We start from the raw sequence: 22,239 nt of genomic DNA on the forward strand, positions 1-22,239 counted from the left end.
ATTTTATTTTATTTCTTTGATTTTTTTTTTTTCCCCCCTCCATTTTATTTTTAAATGTGAATGTTCACAGTCAACACCACACGATTTTTGACCATAGCCAATATTAGAGAAATATCTCTAAAATTTTCATATATATAAAAATCATTGAAAGTAAATAAAGAATAACAGCATGGATCATGTCATTCAGTCCCCAATTTTATGATTTCACATAATCATTGAACGAATTGTCTTTTTCAGTTTCAGAAGCGTTGACACTTTCCCACTTTCTGTGTAAATGTTCAAGGAAAAAATGTGCTGAAGTGAAATGCAAAGACAAGCTGATTCTCACGTGAACAGGTGTCGAATTAATGCTTTGATTCTTACAACTGCAAAAATAAATGTGTGAAAGGAAGGAAATTTATAACAAGTTAAGAGTGCTGAAAGTGAGAATATGCTGATAAAACCCCATCAGAAGCACAGTAGAGGACCGAGTGAAAACAATGGACACATCGTACAAGTTCTCTCTCTCTCACGCACACAGCATCTCTTCATGTGTACCACTTAACGTGGACTGAAATTTTGCAGGTGCTCGAAGGAGACCAAGCAGGCATTTGTTTCAATGGCAATTTCCAGTGCGATTTTCCTTGGTTTAATCAATCCCAGGAGTCAGAGACATACGATTAAAATAAATTACACAAGATTACACATTCAATTAAATTAAAAGTAATACATCTATCGAATGATTCTCTTTTTTTTTTTTTCTTTTTTTACTAGAGTTGTGAATAAAACCGCTGAATTCTTCTCAGTCTGTTCAGGGCGAGTCTGTCACAGTCATCCTTCATGCACTCTTTCATCAGAGGGTCACCGGCTCAATGAAAGGGGGAGAAAGGGGTGTATGATTGAGTTCATTAGTGGCTTGTTTTCCTCCTCCCTTATCTTCATGTTTCTTAACAATAACAATCATCCTAATAATATAACAATATTAACAGCCTGCATTCATTGAATGAACCCACCAATCATCCATGTCTGTCAAAGTAAAAAATTTAACTAATAGGGAAATAAATACTTCAAATACTGTCAAATAAAAAGAAAAAAAAATTAAATGCTGTTTTGTGAAAGAAAAGAACACATTTGTTTCATTAAATATAGAGATGTACAACACATTTCTTTTTCTTCAAACACAAACTGTTTGTGTTGGTAGGGCAGGTTTGGATTGGTTGGATTTAGTGGACAGGGCACGTGGGATTGGTGAAATCTCTCAAAGGAGGAAAGGATTGGTGCTTGTGCCTGTTGTTCCACCTCCCATAGATCCTCCTGTTCCCATCACTTCTCCCACCCCTGACGGCCCACCCAAAATCAGTGCAGGCTGCGCGGGTCCTCCAGGGCCCATCAGCAAAGGATTTCCTGCGGGACCCATGGGGGATATTCCACCAAAAGGCATGCCCATTGGGCTGGACTGTACCATTCCCATGCCCATACCAGGGGCCGCCATAGGGACCCCCATTCCTGGCATGCCCATCCCCGGCTGAACCATTCCCACTGCTGGTGGAGGCATGTGACCGAGCATAGGATTCTGGGGAATGGGGCTTGTACGGAGCTGGCTCAGACCGAGCGAAGAAGGTTGAGGGGAGATGGATGCCATCGGGGTCGCGCCAAAAGGATTAGAAGCAGAAGGTGGGGTCGGAGACACCCCTCTACTGGAAATGGTACTGCCTGGGGTAACTCCCATACCTGTCGAGGAGGGACCTAAAGTTAAAGGAGAAAACTAATGTTATAGGGATAAACAAAACATGATTTGTCTCTAAACGTGGGCTGTTTTAAATACACACCCTGTGTCTGTAGGAAGGGGTTGTGAGATGTGGAAGAGATGCTTGGCGGTGGTGGTTGTTTAGGTTTGGGTTTTGATGATAGTAGTGAGTCCAAATCCACGAGTGCAGCATTGGGACCCAAGAATGACTCTGGCGTTTTTCGAACAGGCAAGGAGGAACTGAGCGATGAAAGGTCAAAGGGCACTGGCGAGCCTGTGCTGCCTCCACCTCCAGCATCACCTCCTGTCACTGAAGAGCCTCTTCTTTCTGGATCTGCTGTGTGTGGAAAAGAATGAGGCAAAAAAAAAAATTACATGTAAATGGTTAATATGATTTTGTGAATAACTAACAAGGAAAAAAGACTGCTGTCCAACTGATCCTTTGCTAAGCCCCGCATTAAACACGTTACTGACCAATACTACAAATACCAAATTATTAGACAAGCATTTATTTATTCATTTTAGTTAAGGATGCACCTTACAGGCTAACAACCAATATCTGCAATCTGCTCTCCATTGGAAATGAATGACTTTTGGTCTGTTGTTTCTCATAGATAGTGAAAATGTACAGTTAATTAAATGTTTTTTTCCCCAAGGAAAAAACAGCAGATACATCATAGTTCCTTTCAGCCCACATAACGATAATATCCATTTTATTTCTGAAAATCTCCAGATCGCCCTGTGAAGCCTTCCGTAACACTTATCAAACAGAAACAAGAGTATCCAAGAGGGCGGGGCTTAGCAAAGAGTAAATAAACCAGTGCCAAGTACAAAACCTCTTCAGATGCAGAGTGGGCAGTGTAGAATAAAAATGTGTGAGAATTACCAGCAAACACACTGTTGTGTCTAATACAGTGTAGCTCTAGCCTTCACTTAAGCCGCTTTCCCACGGCAGGATCTTTCCCCAGGAACTAGGGACTTTGGGCCGGTACTCATTTCCACCGCAGGAACGGAGCGTGCTGATTGGTTGAGCTCATGCAGCATTGTATTTCAACCACCATTTATTCACATAATTTTTAAAAACAATATTACTGTTATGATGTCATGAAATGTAGTTCTACAAGTATTTCAGGCAAAAATGTAGTTGTTTAAAACTCAAATCTGCAGTTTATTTATAAATACAGGGCCTATTTGAAAATGTACTTCGCTGATTTCAGAGACGTGAGGTCCACGCGATCACCGGACGCGTGGATGTTTCCCGATGAGAGCAGCCTTACTGCAGCTAGTCCTTCTGACATTTGCCGCTGGCTCTGATGTCTCTGTAGTGGTTAAATATGAGATATAATTTGTTTTGAGTAAATCTAACAGGTAATCTTTGGTATTTATTATATATCTATTAATATGTTAAAATGAAAATAAAAAGAGGCAATGCTGTTTGATATAATATTTTGTTTCATTGTAACGCATGTACGTTCCCTGAACTACATTTCTGCGGCTATTAATATGATTAAATGAAAACGAAAAGAGGCAGTGGTGTTTGATTTTATTGTAGCTACAGTGAGGAAAATCGCATCATCCAAGGCGAGCTGACTGATGTTATCAAGATACACTGCTGTTCCATTTGCAGAATTACCGGACTTGCGTCGTCCCGTCCCCGGGAGTTCACAGTTCACACTCCCGAGTCGAACTTGCGAAGTCCAAACTACAGAGGACGCAAGTCCGAAATTTGCTTACTTGGTATTGAGAAACGCACGCAGACCTACATTACCAGACCATTCGCCTAATCTTCACGGAAGACCGCAATGGAATCACAGACAGCAATGGGTCTGCGGGGAAAAAAGTTTCTGGAACAAATTGTTCCAGGTAATTTTGGTGGAAAAGTGGGTTCAGAGAGATAGTTCACCCAAAAATGAAAACTACCCTACATGATTTACTCGCCCTCAAGCCAGACGAATACAATTATAATGAGAAAAGACAGAATTTTCATTTTTGGGTGAACTATCCCTTTAACCCCCTGGAGCTGTGTGGAGTACTTTTTATGATGGTTGGATGCTTTTTGGGCTTCAAAATCTCAACCACAGGACATTTTATAATATAACTCTGTATTAGTATGAAAGAGGAAAGTCATATACACCCAGGATGGCTCGAGGGTGAGTAAATCATGAGGTACATTTCATTTTTGAGAAATATCCCTTTAAACACACATTAATCTACAGATTAATCGAAGTCTTCAGGATTACCAGAAACTTCCAGGCATGTATGTCCAGACTAGTTGTGCAAAGTTGAGCAAAGTGATGCAGAACATTGCCCCTGCCGGACCAGGACTGGACAACCCTATGCTAAGTGCATCTATGCATTTACATGTGCAAGTATACCTGTGCCGTTAGTTTGTTTAACTGAGCCACTCCAGGGGTCAGAGGTCAGACCGTCAGTGACAGGAGCAGCTCCTTCCGCTGCCCAGGGATCGGTTGACCCTGAGAGCGGGGTAGGGGCCGGAGCCACTGAGGTAGCCCAAGGGTCGGCACTTGGAGGGGTCACAGCTGGAGGGGATATACAAGGAGAGGTCAAGTATCAAAGGACACCACGAACAAAGAGGAAAAGCCAGGGTAAAGACACAGAGGACACAGGGAGGACACATCCTTGACACTCTCACCTGTGGATGCCCAGGGGTCAGAGTTCACTCTAGAGGACGAGTCCCCCCATGGGTCTGGGGCTACTGTTGCTGGTGCTCCTCCCCAGGGGTTGGCACTCGGGGGAGAGGCGGGGGAGGCAGCTCCCCATGGGTCGGCCGGGCCCCATGGCCCAGCTGTAGACGCAGGAGCCAAAGCAGGAGGCGGAGAGGGTCCGGTGGAGCCCGTTGCAGGGCCCCCCCATGGATCTACAGCACTCAACTCCATCAGAGACGACTGAGAGAGAGACATGTCAGTAAGAACGTCCTCATTTTGAAAGGAGTGCGCGAGAAAGCAAAAGAGAGCTTGTTTGTACAGAGAAGACAGACACTTACACTTGCAAGTGGTTCAATAATAGCTAGTGTGGCGAAATGGCAAGAGGGAAGAAACTCTAAAGGAAGTGAAACAAGCTCACACACATCGCTGTGCTAAAGCGCGTACGCAGGGTGAGAGACACAGACAGAGCAGGTAACTCTTGGAGAGTGAGAGGCAGGTACACAAACACGCAACCCTCGGTAACACAACACACTACACTACCATGTGTACACCTCACGCTCTCATCCTAGAACAACAACAACTCGTCAAGCATGAACTCTTGCTGACACAATCGTACACAATCACACACCTCCTCGGGCTTGGCTTTCTCCCTCTTACTCTCCTCGATGGCCATCTGCAGCCTCAGGTCGTCTCCCCTGCGCAGACGCTCCTCCTGCCAATCACACACCACCGTCACATCATCACAGTGAACCAAGTTCTGTGGGCTGATGGGAAATGGAGTCTACTGAACTGAGGCAACCTGACTCCCATGTCTCACCAGCTTCAGAGTTGTGCTTCATGGCTTCAGTTAGGCACAAATCAACATTTGAAAGTAGTGGGCGGTTCATCTACTCTGACATTTCATTGATAAGGTCTGATGGAATTACAAAGAATGAACAATTACTGAGAATTATAGGTACTTTCGGAATTACTCATTGATTTCATCATGCAAAAGTGAACAATTTGTTCAGAAGAATTCAAACAACAGAAGTTATTAACAAGAGGTAAACTCAACACACAAAAGAACGGAAATTTTTAACCTTTCTAAAAGCACTTACTAGGTATTTCGTAGACATTTCAATTGTTCCATGATCATTCTAAAGTATATATTATTTTAGGCTGATCTGTGATTTGCAAGGGAAGAGGACAGCAAAGGAAGAGTTCATCCACTGTGACCTGGATTAATTTTTGCTCCCTGACCTTTTGGTGAGTCTCCTGGCTGACTGTGAGTGCGTAGCGGAGCTCTGCATCTTCCAGAGGGTCATTGCTAGTCTGAAGGAGGGGGGCAGGGTGAGGACAGATATGAGTGAAGGAGTGAGGGGGGGAAATGTGCAGAAACTGTGCAGAGGACGAGCCAAATGTTTAATGTGTGTTATTCTACTTTATTAGAGAAACAGCCCATATTTCTATTCTATGACGGCAGTTAGGGAAGAAGGCATATTTAGGGAGCTTTAAAGATGGTTATTATTAGAAGAGCTCAACAGTAAGAATGGCCCGGGGCCAGTGTGAGAGTTGAGCCAGTTGACAGAACTGTCACTTGACCTATTGGGGCACATATCTTACATTTTTTGTACATGTATTTTTTATACTTTGCTAACTTAAAAATTTTTTACTCTGAGTACTTCTTGTATTATTATTATTATTATTATTATAACTACTATCATTTACTGTAAAAAAAAATAAATAAAAGAGATATATAAAAATAAAAATGGAAAAATTATGAGTGTAAATATAAAAATATACATTTAAATTCCGATAAGAAAATGATAAAGTATGACTGCTATAAAACAATTTTTTAACAAATCTGTAATGGTGTTGTGTGCCAGTTAAATATTGCCAGAGCCACCTGAAATACTGGTCAGACTTCGCAAGCAGTAAAAAAAAAAAAAAAAACCTTACTGTTGAGCTCTTATTGGGATGCCACAGTTAAAGTACAACTTATAATTCACTGGCATGTTCTAAAATTCACAAGTCACAGTCCCTGTTAGAGCAATTTATTACAGGACTATCTAAAATACTTGGTTCGAATAGATTACATTTTGCTGTCAAATATGTTTATATAATTGGCCACTAAAGTATATAATTGACCACTGTCTCAGGCAAACAATTTCCTGCACTACCTTGCAGCATGGTTTCATCTTTCTTTACATAAAAAAACTCAATTTAATGTCAATTTGTTTATTTATTTCCATGTAATAAGCACGATAAATGTACAGTCAGTAGTTCATTTTCACAAAATAAAGATCTGATCACCATGTCAGGATTTATTCTGCATATGAACAGCTGACTCCACATTATCCCTTATGTATAGTTCTGCTAAAATCCAATTTCACATTAAGTATGCCTACAAAGCTCTTTCCATTTCTGGTAGAACAACTATTCATCTTCCTCAGTCTCTGAACCATCTCAGCAGTACATTTTACCTGCAGCCTGAAAACCTGATCGCTGATTGGCTGAGAGACTTTACCTGCTCCGCCTCTTCCTTGCTCATGGCCAGTGCCAGCTGGAGCTGCAGGTCCTCCTCTCCAGAGCTCTGGGGCCACGCCTGCTCTGCCTCTGTTCCCGAGTGCAGTCCACCCCCTAAAGCAGGATCAGAAGGGGCCGAAGATGCTAAGGGAGGAGTCAAATGACAGTCATTATGATGCATCAATAGATGAAGGAGTATCGGTCCCTAAAAGTGCTTCCAGAGCAAAATGCGTGCCAGCCTCCATACTTGGCCAAAGCTGTGAAGTGCACTCAAAGTGTTTTTATAAGGGTGCTGACATTCATTTGAATGTCCGCCCTGACCCCTTCATAAGCCCCTCCTACTGAAAAGCGCTTCTAATTCTTACCACTGCTAGTCTGTGCCATCTTCTCTTTGGTCTTGAGTGCATGGATCCTCTCCTCTCGTAGCCTCTCTTCGTCTTTTAGCAAAGTCACCAGCTGCTTGGCCTTTTCCCGTACATTCACACCCTGAAACATTAACATAATATGTAACGTTACATATGAACTTACTGTGTTTTGCACAAAGCATGTGTGCAATTCTAGTATATTTAATTGTCCAACATCAGAATGAATAATGTAAAAATCTGAACTACATGTTGTTGAGTTTGAGGTAGTGCTTGTGACCAACGTGTTATTAGGGTGACTAAAATAAAATAAAACCTATTGGGCTGAACTTTTTGTGGTTTAAATGTGAGTGGGAGAAAGACCTTGGATGAAAGTCATGGTGTTTGAATTGACTGCACATAGAGACCTTGAGTGAGAGATTGCTGTAGTGTGTGTGAATCACATATGAAAATCGTTACTGACATGTTGAAGGACACTTCAAAACTAACACTCCATTTATTTCCTTATTGAAAGGGAGATAACAAGTTTCATTTGCACTTGTGTGTATAAATATAACTTCTTGTTTATGTGTACCTGGTCCTTGCCATCTCTGTCAATGTACTGGAAATCTTTGAGAGTCTGAACGGCGTAGATGTTTTCCCTGCATTGCTGTGCCACTCTCTCTGAACCTGTCTTTATCAGATACTCCATCAGAGTCATAGCCTGAGAAAGAGCAGGAGTAAACATAAAATTAGATTGTGTTTATAGCCTCATATACCACATCTGCCACTAGTGAGGGTCAAACTTACTTTATATACATGTCTCCAGTTCTTCCCATGGTCGTTGAGTCTTTTCCAGACCATGCTCATAATCTCAGAGAAGGCCACTACATTGTATGTCAGGTCAGCAATCTCTGACATCAGAGAGCTAGAGGGACCCCATGGGTCATTAGAGGTTGCTTCCCTAACCTTGAGGATAAAAAAAAAAGAATAAACGTCACAAAGTGTCTCTTCATGATTACAGAATACTGTATGTGAACGTATGTTAAACTATATACTGTATGCAACTAACAACAGTTTAAACAGAAGTATGCTACATAACATTTCATGTTTATTCAGTTAGTGTTTCAAGTAAAAAAAATAAATAAACAAAAATGTTAATAATAAATAAATAACTAAATAAATCAACAACATGTTATGAACTGCCATTGCACCGTATATACCACTAAAGTGCCCAGTTCTACAGGAAAAATTGTAGTTGTTATTGCTTCCGGTTCATTTATAGCACTAGAAATTGAAGGTCAGTGCATTGCATTTTGGTATGCCATATACACGCAGTATTATCTGTTATCTACTGCACGTTTTAGAGACTATAGTAGGTTATCCGTTTAATCTAAGCACATAAAAAGTTAGCAGACTGTGCAAATTAAAGCATATTATTATACTACAAAGACTATGGACTAGAGTAGTACAGTAGCATGATACTCTAAACATAGCTTTACTTTGCTGACTAACGTTGTGACACACTTTTATTCTTTAGGCAGGAAATTTATGCAAAACAATCGTATGTGATGAGATTTCTTAATGAGATTCATTTAAGATTATGCATTAGCATTTTTGGTCACCAGTTTTTCAGCCTAAACTAAAATAACTGATAAAAACGAATGAATTCTTGCTCTGATAACAGTTGACTGCTAACAGTTTCATTCAATCGAGAAAAAAAAAATTAAAAGCAGAAGTACAAAACATTTATCAGGAACTAAAAGACTTGAATAAGAAGACTGTTTCAAGGCCAAGATGAAGAATAATGGGAAAAGAAGAACCGAGAAAATGAAAGCTGGGTTACAAAGGTAAAAGTCTAACCTTTATCTCTGCCTCTGAGTAGTTGTGAACGATGTTCTTCACTTGTCGCCGCAGCGATGATGTCGACATGGCAACAGACTGGCTATCAGGTTCTGCAAAATCTGGGACATTGTAAAGCTATGTCAATAAAACACTAATAAGGACAGGTACAAAGGCAAACAAAGGCTACAGATTTTTTCAAAAGGGAGTGTATCAGCTCTGAGACTGAAATATCTAAGAATGACAAGGAGGTACTAGCAGGACGTTTATCAGAAATCAAAAAGGAAATGCTTTGGCTGCTATTCAAAGCCATCCATCTCTCCATCGATAAAAAACCCCCCAATCTTACATAATATCCCCAGTACCGTGCACCCTCTGTAACCATGAGCGCGCAGCACCAGGAATTCCCCAACCTGAAAGTCCTGTAAACACAAGAGCATCTGATGACGTGTGAGTCTGGCTCCAGGAAACGTGTGTGAAGTGTACTATACCTGGGAGTGTCTGTCTCTCTCCCCCCCTCTCGATCTGTGTGTGTGTGTGTGCTCAGGTCGGTGTCTCTCAGTGTTTAGCCTGTCCACCGTTCCAAACCTCCGCACGGCGGCCACATGAGGGCCCAGAAGCACAGATGTGGGGTGAAATAACTACAAGAAGAACAGAGATTTAGACGGGAGGTACAACATACAGGGATGAAAGCTGGTGCAGCACTGTGGAGGCTTAAAAACACAAAAGACATTAAATTCTGCTCTTTGACAATAGAGAAAATGCAGTAATAGCGGACCATGCCTGAAGGCACTGTACATTGCTCATCTGTAACATCAGCTAGGTGTAGGCCTAGAGAAACTACAAAAGCTGAAGCTCAACACCTGCTGCGATGCACAAAACATAACATCTATCACTTCACTATCAATCATAAATCATAATTTATCATACGTGATGCATAGATTTATAAAATCGCTAAATTATCAATATGATAAAAGCTGTTGAACAAAAATGACTACATGCCTTCTGCCCTCTGAATGATAATTCATATTTTTAGTAAGAAAAAAGCCTTTCAGTATAGTAGTAAAAACGTCATGGAACTTGTGTCATTTGAATTCTTTAATGATTTTTATAAAGTAAACGTAATAACTTTTATATTGTTATTAATATTTCAAGATGAACATTTACTGGATGGAAGCCATTTAGGCGTATTTGATTATCCATACATCAATTATGTATCAAATATAAAACAATAGGATTTTAAGGATAATTTTTCTCTCAATAATCATAGCATTGCATTGAATATTATGTAATTAAAACTACAGAGCTCTGATCATAAAACTAAGCATTTAAATATCTTACTAAGACATAATATTAGAAGATATAGAGTGACAAATGATATGCATATGTATTTTAGATTAGTGTTACTGTTACTGTTAATAGTGTTATAAAAATCTCATTGATTTATTTTACAAGCTATAAGAATTTAATCTTTTTTTCCATATAACAACATCTGAACCAAATTGAATATTTTTGTTCAGTTTGGACCTCTAATTAAAATAAACATGTTTTTACCTCCTTGAATGTCAGTTCCATATTCTCACTATATCATACATGAGCCATAAAACTGGTGTATCAAAAAATATAACACACACCCAAACTTTGTCATATATATATATTCTGTCTAAAAGTTCAATAAACTGCTCCATTTCAAAAAGTTTAATTTTTCTGTCCATTATTTAATTTGTCAGTGTTAAACACACTGTATAACACAGAATAAGGGAGTTACTAACATGACCCGATCATTTTAATAAACTAACACACTAGATTAGCACCCTTGACTCCATTAAAGGCAAATATACTTTAAAAAAAAAAGTTCTTGAGTCGGTTAACCCAGGAAGAACAGGCGATAAGTAGTAGTTGATAGGGTGTATTAATATGCAGCACTGTTGTATAAGGCTTTGACCTGGTAACAGTCCCACAGCCGCCTTCAGGATTCAGGAGCAAAGTACAAAAGTCTGAATGAACTGTTGTCAATGACACCAGAGACCTTTAACTTCAAGCTCCATTCAAAACAGTAAAATCAGGGACAACAGGTGGTTTTCAAAAGCAAGTTGATGAGGTGGAAAACAACATTCAATGAACTTATCTACAACTTTTGCTTGGAAATAAATGTGCGTGAAATCTGACAGTTGGCGAATCGGATCTGCATCAGATCTCTTAAAGCGGCGTGTTGTTTATCTTTGTCTGAGCAGAAGACAGTGAGGGCTATCAGGCAACAGCACAGCCGCTCTACACCTCCACCCAGCTAACAAGTGAAACAGCATTCATTCCCAGCCGCTAGACAACTCTTCTAAAGTAACTTCAGCACCGAACAAGCCTTCTGCGGTCAAAACTTAAAGAAAGAGACCACTGCCAAGTCCACTAACGTTAGAGATCAGCTAACTGAGGCTACTTACCGCGGAGCTCCTGTTCTTCCCCTCAAACACGACCAGACATCCAGCCGAGCAGCAGAAAGCGAGTTATTATCAGTGAAGACGGGGGTAAAGGGACGCGCTGTTGCCTCTGTCACGGCGCTAAATTAAAAACACTCATTTAGAGACGGGAGCGCCGCGTTATGCTAACTCAACTCATAAAGAGGCGCGCGACACCGCGGTTTTCCTTCACGACTATCACCCTTCGAGCCGTGCTCGTCATTTAAATATATAACGTGTCATACAGTCGCCTATAATAACATAACAGCGCTACTTTCGCAAATAACGTCTGTACTGACCCTGCTGTTGCTCGGATAGTACGGGGAGATGGCGGCACTTCCGCTTCCGTTTTCCGGACGGACCGCGCCCCCTTGCGCGCCCAGAGATTTGAATATTGATGAGCCATGGGAAATACTATGATTTTTATGTGATTTTGAATAGTAGCCGTACAATAAAAGCATCGAACTGTATGAATCCAGATTGTGACGTGAAAATCTGCATATTATATATGCGCAAACAAATTTAAAGTTATCGTTTTGGTGACGTTGTTAAACACCCTTAAGATTTCTGTGAGTAATTTTGACAGCGACGGCTGCTATGTGCTATTAACATTTGTGGCACTCGTTAACCTATACAAGCGTTTGAGTTATGAAGAGATGACAAGTATCCTCTGATATTTTCTTTCCTAACTTTACAGCCATGCTGTAGCACGCAGTGCCCACCTAGCGGCGATGCTCTCAATCAAATCAAATCAGCTGAATTTCTCTGAAGAAAAAATACAACACACTAACTTACACCTTCAACCTTTTTGTCTTGAAGGCCCCCCAGAGTTCAACACAATATTCAAAGGCCCCTTACATAAACTAGACTATTTCTTCCAGTATGTTCTGCTATAATTGTGACCCTGGACCACAAAACCAGTCTTAAATGTCAATTTTTCGAAATTGAGATTTATACATTATCTGAAAGCTGAATAAATAAGCTTTCCATTGATGTATGTTTGTTGGGATATGACAATATTTGGCTAAGATACAACTATTTGAAAATCTGGAATCTGAGGGTGCAAAAATATTGAGAAAATCGCTTTTAAAGTTGTCCAAATTAAGTTCTTAGCAATGCATATTACTAATCAAAAATTAAGTTTTGATATATTTACGGTAGGAAATTTACCAAATATCTTAATTGATCTTTATTTAATATCCTAATGATTTTTGGCATAAAAGAAAAATGGATAATTTTGACCCATACAATGTATTTTTGGCTATTGCTACAAACCCCAGCGACTTAAGACTGGTTTTGTGGTCCAGGTTCACAATTGTTTTTTATTAACAGAAACCTCACACGTCAATTCTTTTAAAATTATCAAATTATTTTTTGTTTTAATGTTTAAAGTATTCTGTTCTTTAATGACAAAAAAAATTTAGTTTTTATATTTTATTCATTTATATTCTATTTATTGTTATTATTTGAAATTGAATTAAGTAAGATTATTTCGTCTAAATCATCCTGAAGAGCCCTTAGATGTTTGCTGAGGCACAATAGTGGGCCTCGGCCCTTGGTTGAGAACCACTTATTTTTGTGAATATACTATAAAATATTAATACAAATACTCTCAAGTCTCATAACTGGTTCCGTTATTGCTCTTTATTGTGCAGAATATTACTTAAAAATGCAATGATGGCACTAAAGGGAAATATATTACCATAGTGCATACCTAAGCAATAATCAATCTCACTTTCACATTTTTCATGTGTCAGCTGAACTCAAAGTTTCACATTTACCTCCAAAGAACATTTTAGGGCAGTTTTTCACTTAAAAATTATGATGTGTGGTGTATTACATTTAAATTATTTAGCAGTTTGTAAAAAAAATTTACAGTCTTCATGAAAGTAGCATGTAACAGATTACTTTGAGCTGGGTGGTCTTCTCACAGCATTTAGATAAAAATGGCGAGTTGATGAGAGCAGAGATTTTATACCAAGTCCCTCAAACTGAATATCTGCAGAAACCATTCAAAGGTTTTAAGAAAACAGACACTGAGCCTTAAAATATAATACTTGAAAATAAAAATACACATATTCATTCACAAATACACACACCCACACACATTCATGCAGAAGAACTGAAGGCCACCACGGCTATGAATGTGAAGAAGAGTTTCACACTTCTGCAAAAGATTTAATACATTTGAAATACTTCTTAATCTGATGTTAGTTTAAATAACTAAATCCATTAATTGCAATACAAACACATATGATTCATTGCTACCTATCTGCATATTTTGGGTATTGGGTAACATGTTAAACTAATTCTATGCTGTCTCATGTGACATTCTCGAACAGCAGGGGAGTGACAGAAGCGTAGTTCAGATTATGAATGGAAATGAGACCAGAGGCCTGATGAAGCCTCATTGAAGTCAACAGCAGACTGTATTAGCAACAGCTTCATGCATGTAGAGCAGCTGGAGAAATAGAAACGGCCACGGTTGTGATAACAGGGATTGTTTGCCTTACATAATATACAGTAGCCATGTTGTACTCGAGATATCAAGGAGAATCTTTCTGAGATGTAAATGTAGAAACAAATTAATTGTGAAGTGCAGAGAGAGAGCAGAGGTCCAGGGTAAATTGAGAGTGAGATATAGAAAGAGAGAATGTGAACTGGCAGCGCTGAGCAGAAGCTTGACATGGAGAGGATGGTTGTATTAGGTTCTGCGAGTTTTCAGCTGTTAGTTTTGTCACTCAAACAGATTTCAAAATGTTAAATACCATTGATAAAATACCATTTTAATTGAATGACTCTGTTCTCTTTATTCATAATTCTTCTGATCCAACAGTGTTTTGAAAGTGCTGATATTTATACCAGGATATTTTCCTGTTTGCATTACTTTTTTTGTGTTTTCTGCATTCCAGCTTGCCTTTATTTGGAACAATTTGTCTTGGCAGAGAACAAATACATGCCAGTTTTGTCTGAAATGCAAGTTATCCAAAATGAATTGCTTATTTATGGAACTGTTGCACAAATCAATATCAGAGATTCTTTTATGAAAGGAGATGGCAACCTTCAAATCTGTATCACTGAAGGAAGTATAAAGGTCAATCTGAATCACATGCATCTAAGCCAATAATATAATGCTGCTTGTGTGATTGTATCCACGTTTTACAACAGTCACACACAATGTGCATTCATTTCACTTTTAAATGAATGTATAGTTTCATTTAAGCAGCCACTGATTAGGAAATAGATTAGAAAATAGCAGTCAATTTCTTACGTGACATTACATAACGTGATCTGTTTTTTTCAGTGTACGATTCTCCTGTTAAGAAGTATTATGCATTGTTATCCCTGTCAACCCTGGGATCCTCTGTACCAAAAAACTATTTTTTGCTGTAACAAAAGCATTGTCTAACATAATAAACCCATTAACAGAATGTTAGTTAGTCATTCATTTAGTAATTTTATATAAAAAGTCATTTATTAATAAGTTACACACTGAACACTAGGTTAAAAAAAAGAAATGGTGCTTTAAATCAATCCCTAATGATGGTAAAGTTTTGTCATCAGTGAAAAAACATATTTTAAATTATATTAAAATAGAAAACATATTTTAAATTGTAATAATATTTCACAATATTACTGTTTTTATATTTTTGATTAAATAATGCAGCCTTAATGAGCATAAGATACTTCTTTCAAAAACATAAAAAAAATGTACCCACCCCAAACTTTTAGTTAAAAACTAAAGAAATTGTATTTATTTTTATCTTAAGTGGTGCCCATTTTAATAAATAAAAATGAAAAATAAAATAAAAATAAAAAATTGTTCATTTATTTATTTATGTACGTATGTATTTTTATATCTTCACAGAGTAAATTAAACTATATTAAATCTAAATCAATCATTTAAACCATGGGCATCTTGTTAAATAATAATAACTAAGTCTCTTAGTGCTGTGATTAATATATAATGATATATACAGTATATATATATATATATATATATATATATATATATATATAGCTCATCCATATTTAAAGTTAAAACATATACTCAAGACTACATTTTATATATTATTTTTTGTACATAGATTTATATAAAAAAAAGATTTTATCCAAAATACTTTAAACTGTTTACATGAATAAAACAATATGTGTGACTGGTAATGTCACAGTCCCAAACCAAGTAAAATGATTACACGATTATTTTTATTCTTTCAAAAAATTTCTGCCACATTGGACTGTGTATTTTTAAATACTTCCTAAAATGGACATTATGTTATATCACAATGATAATGCTTTGGTCAAGAGCCTAGGAGTAATTAGATTTCAAAACTGTAAATGTCTTGTTATCTACTTCAATCTCACTTTATCCAGCAGAGCTGCTGTTCTGCACAGTAGGAGGAATTTACTAAGTATGAAAGTGATAGTACTAGTAGGAAGAGGGAGATCAAGAGAGAGAGGGGGAGGATTAGGAAAGAGACTGCAGGGAACAGCAGGACCTCAATAAAGTGTTGCAGATAGACTGACTGACAGGTGGAACACATTGGGAGGCTTTACTGACGTACAAGAGGAAAGAGAGCGAGTGAGACGTCTGGGAAGGGGCAGCATACCTCACTGTTGTAGTACATGGCTATCTGGGATGGAAACATGCAGAGGAATTTTGTAGGGAAAAGGGGAGAGTGAGGGAGAGAGAGACAGAGAGAGAGAGAGCGAGAGAGAGAGGGAGAGCAGAGGAAGGTGGTATGAGTGAGGGCCGTCAGACTCATTGAGGATCAAGAGAGAGAGAGAGAGCACAGATATAAAAATACTCAGTAGCAACTGACATTCACACTCGCAAGGTGACATCTGATTAACTGCTTGTCGATCTCAGTTGTATGTTGATAACGAGCAACAGACAGTTTGACTCAGATCTCAGTCCTGTACAGATGGGAAAGAGACAGTGAGAGAGAAACTGACCGTTTCCAAGACATCCTGAAAGACCTGCAGCGTTGGACAATGACTGTGAGTCAAATACTGCTCTTTTGGAAAATTCACCATTTCATAACAACACACATTAACAAGTACCTAATTGTTACCAGAAATGAATAAATAATATAAAAAATATGTAAGACTAACACATCCTCTTAAATGTAGGATTTAAGAGGATAAAACCTGAAATGCATCTAAAGCCTCCATTCACAAAACACCACATGTACTTGTTAAAATATAACAAATGAAAACATTCATTGCTGATTTCACTAATGGTGTGTGAATGGCTTTACAGAAGTAAATCATGACTGAAAAACATTTCAAGTTTTATCCTGCTAGATCCTTTAAAGCTGTGTTATACACCTGTGGTTAATATAAAGCGTTCCAGCCGTTCTCCGCAGCACATACTGCACATATCCTACATTTTGAAATACAAAACTGAAAATGGTCTCACTGCAATTCAATGGGAAAGGATGGTTGAGTTTCACACTGTGTATGTACAATACTGATCAAATGTTTCTGATAAAGATTTTTAATGTTTTACTCAAAAAGGATGCATTTATTTGATCAAAAATACAAAAACAGTAATATTGTGAATTATTATTACAACTTTAAAAAAAGTTGTTTTGCATTTAATATACATATATATATATATATACTCCTTTGATGGCAAAGGTTAATTTTCTGCAGTCATTACTCCAGTCTTCAGTGTCATGATGTTTTGGAAATGACTATAAATGCTGATTTAGTGCTGAAGAAACATTTCTTTTATTATCAATGTTGCAGATAGTTTTTGCTGCTTAGTATTTTTGTGAAAACCATGATACACATTCAAAATGTGGGTTAAGTAAGATTGTTTTTAAAAAGTAATTAAATAAGGACACATTAAACCGATTAAAAGTGACAGTAAAGACTTTAAGAATGTTATTTAAGATTTTTATTTTAAATAAATTCTGTTCTTTTGCCATTTCTATTTATCAAAGAATCCTAAGAAAATAATAATAATAAAAAATAATAAGAAACATTATTATTAATTGACCATCAGTCAGAACTGATAATAACTGAGCACCAAATCTGCTTATAACAACAATTTCTAAAGGATTATGTGAAATTGAAGACTGAAGAAATGGCTGCTAGAAATTCAGCTTTGAATCACAGGAATAAAATTAATTTTAAAAATTCAAATAGAAAACAGTTATTTTATTTAAAATTGTAATCATATTTTTCTCAGTGAGCTTAAGAGACTAAAATCATATAGATAGATCTTGATAAAAAACGTTTGTAATGCCTAACAACAAAACACAGAGGATATTTTTAAAATTCAGTTTTAAAACAACATTATTCTTACTGTACATTGCAGACGTGAAGGTTACATGGAAAATGTAACAAGCTAGAGCCTGCACGTCCACTAGTCCTGGCACCTTATCAAAGGCCACAGCCAGAGACGTCTATCAGTAAGATAAAGGCTGCTCTCAGTGCCTAGCAACGCACTCATACAACCGCTCCACCAGGCCTACATCACAGACTTATAAAGTTGCAACTGAATACCACAATTACATGTTCTTTGATGGTTCTGGAAGCGCATGGTGTTAGTGAAGGTTACAGACTGACATAATAAAAACACAAACACAGACGCACATAGGCCTGGTGTGACGCAAACTTCTAGGAACTTTAATCAACAAATGTCCCTTATAAACGTATAGGGTGTAATGTAAACATGAGCTGCTCGCTTTTTGTTATGTAAAACACACTTGTAATATACACCCAAGCTATTTCAGGGCCGTCGAGGTGTTAATGGGCTTATGGTATTGTTTGACCATTCTCTGTCTGACATAAAGGTGAAGGTTGGTGAAAGAACTGACAGATGGGAAGTCCAGCTATTATTATTACACGGCTCTCTGGAATACATGGAATGCATAATTTTTTTGTTGTTGTTGTTGTTCTGGTTTATTGGGACGAGACTGAAAGTTACATTCATTCTTGTAAATAAAACTGTTATATTTTATATACAAAATTTATAATAAATGTAATTTATAAATAAAATGTGTGTATATATACTGTATATGAATAATATGAATAAATTAATATCCATTTTTTATACTGTTTGCTATAAAGTTGAGATATACATACACACAGACATATTTAAACATATATATATATATATGTATGTATATATATCAATACACACACACACACACACACACACACATATATATATATATAATAACATGAAAATATATATCAGCTTATTTTTAATAATTGTCAACTTTAATTTTTACAAAGATTACATAAAACAAAAGTGGAGGCTTCACACAGCCTACTGATTGAAAATGATCATAGCATGATTAAAATTTTGCTGTTGTTTTGTTGTCAGAGCGCACCTAAAGAACTGGACGAGCTGTGCTACCTCACGGCTCAGTCCATGACATCACTGGTGACATCACAGCACTTCAAGCTCATCAAAAAGCTGGGAGAGGGCTCGTATGGCAAGGTGATGCTGGCGGTGCATCAGAAGAGAGGTCAGTTGATTTGTGCTCGCCTGTTTGGTTCATGTTGAGCTCTAGACTAATAGCACTGTGACAAACAAGACAGGGTGTATATTTGGTGAAAGCGAAGCACTTCTTACTTTAGCAATCTCTGAACTTCCAGGAACCCCAATGGCTCTGAAGTTCTTCCCCCGCCGCTCCACCACTCTCCAAGCTTTCCTGCGGGAATACAATCTCTCCGTCTCCTATTGCACACACCCTTCTCTAACGCGGGCTCTAGGCATCTTCTACTCCACTCCTTCTCACTATGTCTTTGCCCAGGAGGCTGGTCTCTATGGCGACCTGTATGATGTCATCGTGTCAGAGGTCAGTAAAACAGTAGACTTGACTGATTTCAATTTCACAAAAATGTACATTCTGTCATCATTTACCCACCCTAAAGTTGTTCAGAAGAGATTTAGATGACCATTAGACAACCTTATAGTGGCTCCTCCTCTACAGGGCCTGGTACAATGGTTGTGGTTGTCCCTCTGGGCTGTAACCAAAATTATGATGATGCTTGCATGCATGACGAATGGAGTTTTTTTTCGTAGTGACGTCTTTCCAGGGAACAATGTATCTTTGATTATTCAGGCACGTACTTGTTGTCTGATATCCTCACTCCCTGTTCTCAGTCTCCTGCCAAAAACAACAGCTCCTATCATCCGCCTTGATACATTAATGCTGTTTAATGGGAGTACTTAGTGCACCGCTGAAGAGCAGATTAAATACAGAACACACAGATCTTCCATCATCTCATCACTCTTTCCATTTTTTCAGGGCTGTATAAGAATAAATAATATTTCCAAAGCATCAATACATACAACAAATAAACTGAAAGGAAAATGCATGCATACATACATAAATGAAAATAAGGAAAATAAAATGAAAATAACAACAACAACAATTGAACAAATAGCAATAACAATAATGAAAAAAAGAGTAAATAAGATTAAATAAATTAATAAATAAACAAACAAACAAACATAAGAATTGCAATAAAAAGATTCATTTTAAAATGGGAAAATAATATTAATATATAATAAATTACATTACTATATAGGCTCATTATTCTACATAATAATAATAAAAATATACAAATAATGAAAATATACAAATAGTAATAATATTGAACAAGGGTAAATAAGGTGGAATGAATGAATAAATAAATGAATAAATAAATAACAATATTACTGATAAGGAGAAAAAAAGAAGTGAAGAAAGAAAGAAAGAAATAAAGAAAGAAAGAAAGAAAAAAGAAAGAAAGAAAGAAAGAAAGAAAGAAAGAAAGAAAGAAAGAAAGAAAGAAAGAAAGAAAGAAAGAAAGAAAGAAAGAAAGAAAGAAAGAAAGAAAGAAAGAAAGAAAGAAATTCAATAACAGCAATAATAATAATAATAAAATATAAAACAGCAATGGAAATATTATTGGAAAAAAGGAAATGGCCAGAAATGGAAACAAACAAATATTCAATATAATAATAATAAGAATAAGAATAATGTTAATAATAATAATTATTATTATAATAAAATAACATTTTATGTATAATGTTACAACAATATTATGTAAAATGTTAATAATAATAATAACAATAATAATACATTAATAATAATAATGATAACAATAATACATTAATAATTATAAAATAATAATTATGTAATCAATATATATAAAAAGCAATCTCTTTCTTTTTCTGTAGGAGGGGGTGAGTGAGGAGTCTGCACAGCGTGTGATGTCTCAGTTGAGCGGTGCTGTCTCTCATCTCCATTCTCTTGGCTTTGTGCACCGTGACATCAAACCAGAGAACATCTTCTTGTGTGACCGTGCTTGTCGCTGGGTCAAACTAGGCGACTTTGGCCTGGCACGAGCACAGGGGACCGAGGTCCGTGCTGTGTGGTACAACTCCCCTTTCTGTGTGCCCGAAGTGGAGGGCGCCAAGACAGTCAGCGATGCAGAGGAAGCGGAGGACATCTGGGTGTCCGTGGAGCCCAGTTTGGATACTTGGGCTTTGGGGATCCTTATATACTGCCTGCTGACGAGCTGCTTCCCCTGGGAGGAGAGCACCTCTGATGACCCTTCCTACTGCAAGTACAGAGACTGGTTCAACCAAATCCAACAGAGAGAGGACACACAAGACACTGAGGCTGAAATTGATGTGCCCCTGCAGTTTGACTCTTTAAGCTCATTCGTTCTCATCTTGCTGAGAAAGCTGCTGAACCCACTGCCCCAGCTTCGCCCCGGGCCTGATGAGATCCTGTCTTACCTCGGGGGACCTTGGTTACTCAAGACAGAGAAAGAGGAGATGAGGAGAGAGCAGGAGGCACAAGTGGAGGCCAAGAAGATGCATGAGAGAGGAGGGGTGGAAGGAGAAAAAGAGATATTGGGACGGAGGGAGAGATAAAGTTCATGCACGACAACAATACTATTAACAGATGTACTTTATTTTCAAGATTTTATATAACGTTTATATTTTGGAATATTAGTTTTTTTATATCAATAAAATAATTTTATTATAAAACTGGAGAAACTTGGACACTTGGGACAGTGGATCCAAAAAGTGTTTGGGCAATTGTACAAGTATTCATGTAATTGTATTAAACAAATGACATATAATTATATTATAATTATTCTAAATGATAGATTTTAGATTTTCTTAATTTTAATTTGGTCACATATAATATATTTTATATATTAAATTATATATTTTAAAATATATTTAGAATTATATAAATACACTACCATTCAAAATTTTGGGGTTGATTTTTAAAGTTTCTTATGCTCATCAAGGCTGCATTTATTTGATCAAAAACAGCAATATTGTTACAGGAAACATTATTACAATTTAAAATAACTGTTTTCTATTTTGATACATGAGTTCCTATTTTAAAACATAAAAGCTGAATATTCAGTGTCACATGATCCTTCAGAAATCATGCTAATATGCTGATTTGGTGCTCAAATATTTATTATTTTATTATCAATGTTGAAATCAGTTGCTGCTTGTGGAAACACGGTTAAGTAGACCATTTTTCATATAAGAATGCTTTAGTGTTCAGATACTTTGGCCACAATAATTCAGTGTTTCTAATATTGAGCTGGTAATACTAAAACCAACAATACTGCAATTACCAACAGACTTCTCAGGTGCAATGTATAAGTATTCACTCAACATGTAGAGAGGAAATTAGGTAGGTGTAGATTAATAATGCTCATCA

At 37.3% G+C, this 22,239-nt stretch overlaps 2 protein-coding genes across 14 annotated transcripts; one reads left to right on the forward strand and one right to left on the reverse strand.

Annotated features, from left to right (window-relative positions):
* Nucleotides 1-38: 38 nt before the first annotated feature.
* LOC306887534 (epsin-1-like) lies at nucleotides 39-11,896 on the reverse strand. 13 transcript variants are annotated; one of them, XM_079445337.1, is made up of 14 exons: nucleotides 11,519-11,887; nucleotides 9,572-9,721; nucleotides 9,446-9,520; nucleotides 9,102-9,202; nucleotides 8,049-8,207; nucleotides 7,834-7,962; nucleotides 7,263-7,383; nucleotides 6,899-7,041; nucleotides 5,632-5,703; nucleotides 5,021-5,104; nucleotides 4,380-4,632; nucleotides 4,102-4,266; nucleotides 1,809-2,063; nucleotides 39-1,725 (listed from the first exon to the last, which is right to left on the reverse strand). In XM_079445337.1, exons 4-14 carry the CDS (start codon nucleotides 9,168-9,170, stop codon nucleotides 1,238-1,240), a joined length of 1,938 nt encoding a protein of 645 aa, XP_079301463.1. In that variant the 5' UTR covers nucleotides 9,171-9,202; nucleotides 9,446-9,520; nucleotides 9,572-9,721; nucleotides 11,519-11,887; the 3' UTR covers nucleotides 39-1,237. The 13 variants fall into 13 exon arrangements, with proteins under 13 accessions (XP_079301463.1, XP_079301465.1, XP_079301461.1 ...); XM_079445339.1 differs by having other exon boundaries at nucleotides 6,899-7,011; nucleotides 9,430-9,502; nucleotides 11,519-11,857; XM_079445335.1 differs by having other exon boundaries at nucleotides 9,430-9,502; nucleotides 11,519-11,854.
* A 4,401-nt stretch (nucleotides 11,897-16,297) lies between these two features.
* LOC306887140 (serine/threonine-protein kinase SBK2-like) lies at nucleotides 16,298-21,641 on the forward strand. The gene is made up of 4 exons (XM_079444682.1): nucleotides 16,298-16,534; nucleotides 18,876-19,020; nucleotides 19,151-19,353; nucleotides 20,724-21,641. The coding sequence occupies exons 1-4, from the start codon at nucleotides 16,529-16,531 to the stop codon at nucleotides 21,423-21,425; spliced, it is 1,056 nt and encodes a 351-aa protein (XP_079300808.1). The 5' UTR covers nucleotides 16,298-16,528; the 3' UTR covers nucleotides 21,426-21,641.
* The last annotated feature ends 598 nt before the right edge of the window (nucleotides 21,642-22,239 follow it).

Source organism: Barbus barbus (assembly GCF_936440315.1).
Source record: "Barbus barbus genome assembly, chromosome: 21".
Taxonomy (NCBI): domain Eukaryota; kingdom Metazoa; phylum Chordata; class Actinopteri; order Cypriniformes; family Cyprinidae; genus Barbus; species Barbus barbus.

Excerpts from the sequence above, each read along its gene's own strand:
- LOC306887140 (XM_079444682.1), top strand. Across the intron at positions 19,021-19,150 it reads GGCGGTGCATCAGAAGAGAG|GAACCCCAATGGCTCTGAAG; the intron begins GTCAGTTGATTT and ends CTGAACTTCCAG. Across the intron at positions 19,354-20,723 it reads ATGATGTCATCGTGTCAGAG|GAGGGGGTGAGTGAGGAGTC; the intron begins GTCAGTAAAACA and ends CTTTTTCTGTAG.
- LOC306887534 (XM_079445331.1), bottom strand. The coding sequence starts at position 9,520 with ATGCTCTTGTGTTTACAGGACTTTCAGGTTGGGGAATTCCTGGTGCTG. Across the intron at positions 7,384-7,833 it reads ACAGAGATGGCAAGGACCAG|GGTGTGAATGTACGGGAAAA; the intron begins GTACACATAAAC and ends TTAATGTTTCAG. Across the intron at positions 2,064-4,101 it reads TAAACAAACTAACGGCACAG|CAGATCCAGAAAGAAGAGGC; the intron begins GTATACTTGCAC and ends TTCCACACACAG.